At 46.6% G+C, this 8,253-nt stretch overlaps 1 protein-coding gene across 2 annotated transcripts in view; it reads left to right on the forward strand.

Annotated features, from left to right (window-relative positions):
- Positions 1 to 1,613: 1,613 nt before the first annotated feature.
- Positions 1,614 to 8,253, forward strand: part of nhsl1b (NHS-like 1b) — an 80,411-nt gene continuing 73,771 nt past the window's right edge. Inside the window, exon 1 of one of the 2 annotated variants that reach the window (XM_076165312.1) lies at positions 1,614 to 2,327. In XM_076165312.1, the coding sequence (XP_076021427.1) occupies positions 2,009 to 2,327 (319 nt within the window). In that variant the 5' untranslated portion in view covers positions 1,614 to 2,008. The remainder of the gene's footprint in view (positions 2,328 to 8,253) is intronic. The other variant, XM_076165313.1, reaches the window with a different exon arrangement.

An 8,253-nucleotide genomic window follows, 5' to 3' on the forward strand; every position in this document is an offset into this window, starting at 1 on the left:
ATTAAACTTATGTTCATCTCTAATATTGGATGTTATGTTTGTTTTTTTTCCATTTGTATCTGATGTGTTTCAAAGCTCTGCACATCAAACTCATTACAGCTGGTGAAGGGGGGGAAATGAGAGGCGGCTTTGAAGAGCTACTTAGTGGGAGACCTCTTCCCGTTTGGTTTGCTAAGTAGATAGATAAGATAATGGGACAATGTTAATCATGTGCGGCCACTGAAGATGGCTTAAAATCAATAGAACTGTGTCGGGCTTGTTCCACGTTTCCACTGGTGTTTTTCCTTTCCCAACACATTTTGTGCTGAGGGAGGGAAAAAAACGAGGATGTTGCTCATGTTTACCAGATCGTTCAATGTGCGTCCTGTGTGTTTTGTAATGCAGGATGTTACAAAACTAAAGGAGGAGGACAGTAAACATAAGTGAAGAGGAATCATCTGATGATTTCCAGTTAACTGAGCTTGTGAAATGGATGTCATGTGTCACATATGTATGTAGGCATCTGTGAAGCTGCTGTGTTCATTTTAAGACACCAGGGGGCGCAGTTGAAACGGCGTAGAGACACACGTTGGGACAACTGGAAATTGTTCACCAGAAAGTCAAACAGAATCCTCCAAACATATGTCCAGTGTATTTTATTACTGAGCTGATGAGAGTTTGGAATTTAAAGAGCAGCAGTAGGAATGCAGGATTGTGGCTCTGGACAAACATGTCTGGTACACACAAGGATGATAAATCATACAAGTGTTGGGTAGCGTCTGTCTCTGTGTGTCTGTGTGTGTTGTCCTGGGTGTATTTTAAAAGCTTTGAGAATGTCACTTTTGGCATTGTGGCCGTAAGCAGGGCGACGGTCGTGATTTCGGTTGTGAGATTTGGGGTCTTGTGAATGTTCGAGAGGCGTTTGTTTCACTTCTGTAGTTGCTTAAACAGCCTCCTGGGATGAAGGTCAACAAATGAGTCATGTTTGTGTCAAAATGTGATACCCCTTATAATAATATGCCCTTGAGTTTGCTGTACTGATTGATATGACGGATATTTACATTAACTTAGCTGAAATAGACCTGCCTTGGTTGCTGGCGTGCATTTGAAGCCACACATGCTTGAAATATGCTGACCTAGAGTTGTGAAAATACAAAAATACTACCTTGGAGCAAAAGTTAACAGTGTAACTTTACTGTTTATGGTTGAGATTTCCTCGACAATCAGTATAATAGTATAAATATATTGCATTATAATATAATCCATATCCTATATAAATTCCTACTTTATCAACAATTATGTCATCCATTCATCATTGTTACAACGGTGATGCCATCCAAACTTAACTTACAATGATGTCATCTAAATTAACAAACATACAAAAGTGATGCCATCGAAACCTGCGATTTATTAAAGCTGCAGTGTTTTTCCTCAAATATATTTAATATCTAATTATAAGATTTAATATAAAGATGTGTACAGAATGTCCACCACAAAAGAAAACGAAAACGAACTTAACTAGTTTTAAAAGCTTTTAAAAGTTATTTATTGCCATACTATGACTTCTGCGCTGAAAAAACAAACTTGTTTGTTGGTGGTTCCATTCCAGCTCTGTAGCATTCAGAGAATAAGCCATTCAGAAAATCCAGTCCTGGTTTTCCATACAGCCGCTCGCTCCGCTACCATGGGAGGGTGGCAGGTAAACTTGTGTTTCTGGCTCCGGTTCCAGTATCCACAGGTGGTTGTAGTATTCCCCGGGTTTTCTCACTACTTTTCCCCGCTCGTGCATTGTGGCGTTTCCGTGCCGCCGCTCGCGCTGTCTGCGGGGATTTGAATAGACTCTGGGAAGCGACAACGTCTCTTCCAGTGTTCACCACCGACTCACCGAAATATGGCGGGACTGGAGGATTATGCTGCTCCGCAAACAATGCCACCTCCGGAGAGCCTGCGCGTCTTTGCTTCGCTTTAAGTTTTAGAAGAACGCGCGGCGTGTTTTCTGTCCCGCTGGAGTTATTAGCACCGAATCAAAATGCCTTTCCACCAGAGGACAGTTGAGCCGAGGCATGTGAGTCGGTTATCGCCGAGGGATGGCTGGAGACCGGGGGAAGAAGCCGGCAGGCGCAAACTACGAAAGCCAGTTCTGTTCTCGTCCCTGGATGAGGTCGGCTGTCACACTCTGACCAACATGATCCACCAACTTTCCGACCTTTCCCGGTATGCCAGCGACATCTTCCTGGGCATCGAGATGGAGGCAGGCATGGCGTTCAGGAGGTCCTGTAGGATCCAGGGACGACTGCAGAGTCTGCAGGATCAAGTCCGCAAGCTGGAGGCCAAGAAAGTCAAAATCCGTAAGTCTAAACTTTGTTCAGCCTGTTTTACAAGAGGAGGAAAGCAGCGTGAGAATTATATGACTAATAATTATGGTGATACTGAGACATTTGAGCCCCACGAACAAATACGTTTCTCTAGGTTTGTTAAATGAAGAATATAGTGACATCACAGGGGGTACGAAATCATAGTTTATTGCATATTATACATAAATTCGAGACAAATATGATTTTCTATGATTGATTTCTGCACATTTGGGAGCTCTGATGCTGTGACATCATATTGGCTGATGTGCAGAGAGGCCTGACAGGTCTAAGGTGACTGTCACAGGGAGGGAGTGACCATTGTCTCCCAAACACATGGCCGTGTTTGTGTGGATTTGTCTTTATGTTAATAGGGCTGTTGAGTCCTGTCACAAATGATGGATTCCCCCCTCCACACCTCAGTCCATCTGTGGTGTGGGACCTCCTCCTGCTCCATTTCTCACTTTTTCTGCATGTAAACAAACTTTGTCAACACCCTGATGAATGGAAAATCAATTTCCCTTTGCTGGCTTTTGTTATATGGTTTGTTTTCCTGTCCTGTAAACTTGCCGCCTGTGGGTTTTGTTACTTATTAACTCAGACTTTGACTCCACACTATGACGGCGGGTGCCAGCTACATTAGGATTTAGGCCGGGCTTGTGATTTTGATCCAGGCCTCTAAAGGGAGTCGGTGTGTGGAGACGTACATGCTTCGTTTGGCCTGACAACGCAAAGTTAGACCTATTAAACAGGTTCCTGTGTGTTTATAAGTAGTTCAGAGATCACATTTCACTGTTGCTTCTTTCTGTGCCTCCTTTGTTTATCTAATTTGCCTCTAAAATATGTTGCAAAGTAGGAATAGGAGGACAAGCCCAAATTTCTACTGAACATTAGCGTGGAGGGTTTAAGCTCATGACAAAAGAAGTCTGATTCATCGCCCTTGTTTCCTTTTTACTGTCCTTCCTCTTGTCTACTCAGCCTCCAGTATGACTGTGACTCACACACACAGGGGTCAATACCGGTTGCAGAGACACGATTAGCCGAACCAGACAGTTCCCAGACACACGGACACACAGACAGACACAGATTCTCCCATGAAGTTGTCTTTCGGGGGCAATATGCTAAGTGACAGTTGTTGGATACTTCAACAATGGTGCGCTTAGTCGCTGCGTGAAATTATTTATCTAACTTGACTCCACCTAATCTGGGCCAGCTTCACTCTTGATCCTGGGTGCGGCTCAGAGCTCCGAAAGGTTCATTCTGTTTTCGTTCAGTCACTTAATCATTCAGTCAGTCAGCCAGTCAGTCACTTAAGTGGAGGTAACAGCTGAAAACAAGGTGTGAGAGAAGTAGACTGGAATGCGGTGTGTGACGCAGCAGTTGCCAGCTCCCACGTAGTCTCAAGGCCAGCGCCAGGGTGCACAGGAGCACTGCCTTTAGATTGATTACACTGACTGATCTATGCTTGGCTGTGCCAGTGTTTTGTGTACACACACACACACACAAATACACACACACACACACGCACGCACGCCCCGCCCTGGCTCAATGTTGAAAACTGCCTTTTGTATGTATTGTGAACTGAGTCATAGATTTGAATTTGTTGTGATACAAAACGGCTGCTTAAGTTGTTTAGATTGGGGCCTGTGAGTGAAACCTATTGTACAATATGTAGAGTGGTATGGACGTACCAGGTGCTCTGGAGCCCCAGGTTCCCCCATCTTAGTCATACGTTCACTCATATGTAAGCAAAACTCATCTAGTATTGTTGAGCCCTAATGACTTGTGGGGGTCAAGACACCTATTCTAACCTCAGCTCAGTGCTGGATCCTATTACCTGTCAGGGCCAAGAGGATGGCAACAGGAGCGGCCCCGAGCTTCTTTGGGGACTGACTGACATTGAAGGAAGGGCGTTGAGAGTGTGTGTGCGTGTGTGTGTCTTGTCCTTCTCCATGTCAGCCTGTGTAGTCAAAGAGAAGGTTGGGGGTCAGTTTGAACAGGCATGTGCAAGTGGGGTTTGCTTTGAGTGTGTGTGTTTGTTTCTGGGGGTATCCCTTGCCACTAGAAGTCTATTCATTCTGAAACACTGGGCACCAGGGCAGAGGTCAGGGGTCGTTCTCTGAAGCCCCAGAGGGCAACACCTGACACTTGGGAGTCAAGAGTTTAGACAAAGTCTAGATGGGCCTGCTTGGGTTTCTGCCGCAGGTTAAAGGTCTTAACATATTGGACCGAGCAGTCATAAGGTGCGTCCATGGCAACTAGAGGAAGACATCACCCATTGACATGTCACGACTTTGACTTTGACTTTTCATTGAACTGTGCCTTTAACTATATGTTAAACACCAAACTCCCCACTGCCAAATATAGCAGCCGTTGATTAGGGAGCAGCCACTCTATTTTAATGTGGAAAGTAGGTCGAACAGTTGTCAAGGTTAATTGGTATTTGGAGAGAGTTCGGGCCTCCCTGTCAGATATCTCATGCCCACCGGTTACCTGCAGGACACACACACACACACACACACACACACACACACACACACACACACACACACACACACACACACACACACACACACACACACACACACACACAGCAAAATCATAGACAATCTAGGGCAGATAAGATGCATTTCCAACTGGCCTGATGATGACCGCTCTCTCTCGCACACACACACACACACACACACACACACACACACACACACACAAGCACACTGCATTCCTCCTGCCATCCCTCTTGATATTTATAGAACATTTTTGCATCTTTCATCTGCAGCACGCTATCGTGTGTGTTGCCATTCTCGAGTGCCTCTCAAGGACTCCTGTGTGTCCGCCGGGGGGGCCGCACAGACACACGCGAGCCGCACTTGGCTTGTATGTGTCTGTTGATGGACGCGCTTGGCTCCACGCTGACCATCACAGCGTTGATATATAAACAGCGATAAGCAGTAATGACGGTAATGAGGCTCAAACTAAACTGCTTAATAGCGACTCAAGTGGTGTTTCTTCTCACAAAACGACAAATAACAAGGCACGGCCGCGTCTGGCTCAAGTAATTGTTGTTTATAGTTTTCCCACCACCACCTTGTTCTGTTTGACACACACACACACATCTCCACTCAGTTCCCCCCTAGTCATTATTCACTCAGGCCGGCCGCGCTCCCCTCCATTCAGTCGGTCGTTACGCCGCCAGACTCCCCAAGTCAGTTCCCACAGGGCCAGTCCAGCCAGAGGGCCCGGGTCTAGGTTCTATAGAGGTCGACCCGGTCCCATGTTTGGAAACAAAGGGACGGGGTCAGGAAGGACAGAGAGTGAGGGATGGGGTGGGGAGGGGGAAAAGGAAAAGTGAGAGAAAAAAGAGAGGGAAGGAGCTGCGGCATTCCAAGAGGTGGAGGGATAACGGCATTCAACAGCATCTGACTGGGATTGTGTCCGTGTGTGTGCGTTGCCTTCTCCCACGCTTCTGTGTATCCAGTCCATCCAGGGCACACAGGGGAAAAGTGAAGGGGGGGGGGGGTAGAGAGAGCGAACAAGATGACTGATGAATGCGAGTGTTGTTCTTCATCCGATGTGCGGTTAAGGAAGTAATCATCAGCAGCGCGACCACAACATCTCTCGCTCTCCCTGGTGTGTTGGCCTTTTGCACGTTCGTTACGTGTTTCCTTTGGCTGCTGTGTCTGTCGGCGTTTTCCCATATCGCAGATGTTCCCATCTGTCTCTCTCTCTCCTCTCTCTCCGGCTGACTGTACGCAGACCTGCCCTTCACTTATCCTGCTTCCTAAAACAAGATCTGCTAGACATCAACGTGCGTTTGATCCCTGCGAGCCTGGAAGCCAATCGTACGGTTTCACTTATTTATTTGTTTTTGGCTGCGTCTCTCGGTGCCTGCGTGTTCACGGAAAGTCATCAGAATATCATATGATGTTACTTCAGCGCCTGGGAAAAGCCGGCGTTCGGACCCGGACAGGTGTGTCTCTTAGGCACGGCCTGGTTGCTAGGTTGCAGGCTGTACCAAGGGAGATTCAGGCTTCGTCTCAATCCCGTCCGTAGACCCTCACCGTAAACCTACACCAGGATTGGTTATGTTGGTTTTGCAGAGTGCACAGTTGTTTTCAAAGTCGTGGCGCAGCACAAAAGCATTCTGGAAGTGGTCACTGTGGAATGAACTGTGGGTACGTTTTCATCGCCGTGACACAAAAGGCATCCAGCGACTGTCAGCGATCTTTCGAAATCTACAAATTCTAAATCCTCTTTTTGCATGTTTACATAATCATCTCTAAACTGTTCAGATCCTAACATAACATAGAATTTACTTGAGTTGATTTACTACATTTACACATCTTTGTGTCGAGACGGACGACTTTACATTTATCTACAGACGATGATGCATTCAGGGTGCAGTTAGGGAGTGGAAGCTTGGACAACCCTTTGTTTCTGTCTTTGTGTCACGGGGATCACATGTTCAGAACCAGTTTGGTTTCCTGGAGAACCAAAACCGACACAGCAAACAAGTTTTTGTTGCATAGATTGACTTTAAATGTCAATCTATCGTGTTACACAACTTTTAAAAAAGGAGAATGAAAGATCAGCAAACTGTACCGTTACACAACACGACCGACTGCGCAATTTGTGCGAGCGGGATGTGATTTGATGTTTCAGCGTTATTTACTGCTGTCAGTCACTCTTCCTCTTCCTCTGCCTCTCTCTATCACTCTCTCTCTCTCTCTCTCCTATCTCTCTTCCTGTTGTTTCATATGGCTTCCAGACTCTCTCCTCCCCTCTCATCTCTGTCCATCCTCTGCGCTTTGATGTCAGCTCTCTTACTGCCGCGCCGACCACAACAAATACAAGACCCCCGTCCCTCCTTCATCTCTCTCTCGTCTCTCTCCCCCTCTCTCTCTCTCTCTCTCTCTCTCTCTCTCTGTCTCTCTGTCTCTCTGTCTCTCTACCTCTTTGTCTCTGCCTCCGTGCGTATATTTCTTTACCACAATGACTCTTTCATGTGTGTTTGATGTTGTTTGATTGTAGGTGAGGCTCAGACCGTCAGGGCTCGGTGTATTGTGACGTACACACTGTCAGATCTTGACTTTATAAATCAGGCCTGTAAAGTCGTCCTCTAACACGCCATAACAAGCTAAATATACATACTATCATTTTTGCCAGGTTGGCTTCTATTTGATCCGGATGCTGTAATGTGACGACGCCATCGCACCGCCGCTTTTAACGCCAGTGAAACGGGTCAGCGCTGTGTAATGTACATGTTCCAGCTCTTTCCTACTTCCATGGTTGACAGACACGCACACACACACACACACACACAATTACATATTGACATACTGTGGCAGGTGGCAGCTCATCTTACAGGAACATAAAGGCTATTGTCATCCCGCATCTGCACTTTACTGCACTCAAGGACTGGGAACACACTGTGCACACACGCTCACACTCACACACACACACACACACACACACACACACACACACACACACACACACACACACACACACACACACACACACACACACACACACTGGCGCACATCCTCTGTGACTCTATGACCGCTTGAGGAAAAATAAACAGGGATTTTCTGACACATCTGTCATTTGTACCTCTTAGCCCCCACACACACACACACACACACACACACACACATTGGAAAGATACATACACACACACCCGCCCTTGCACATGTATGCAGTGGGCGGGAGGTCATGCAGCCATCTTCATGATCCACATTAGAGGCTGTAGAATTGCGGTGAAACTTCCATAGGAAACGCTCTCCCGTTGAATTTGGGATCAGAATCGGAATTCTTGGGAAGACGTGGAGTCGGAGCGCGGAGGAAACTATTCTGGGACGGGCAGATGATTCCTCACAAGCAGCTGTCAGTCGGGTCTCTTCAGGCATATTTTTAGGCCGGCCCC

This window comes from Genypterus blacodes, unplaced genomic scaffold (genome assembly GCF_046128005.1).
Source record: "Genypterus blacodes isolate CSIRO-AG114 ecotype Tasmania unplaced genomic scaffold, CSIRO-AGI_Gbla_v1 ptg000143l_1, whole genome shotgun sequence".
NCBI lineage: Eukaryota > Metazoa > Chordata > Actinopteri > Ophidiiformes > Ophidiidae > Genypterus > Genypterus blacodes.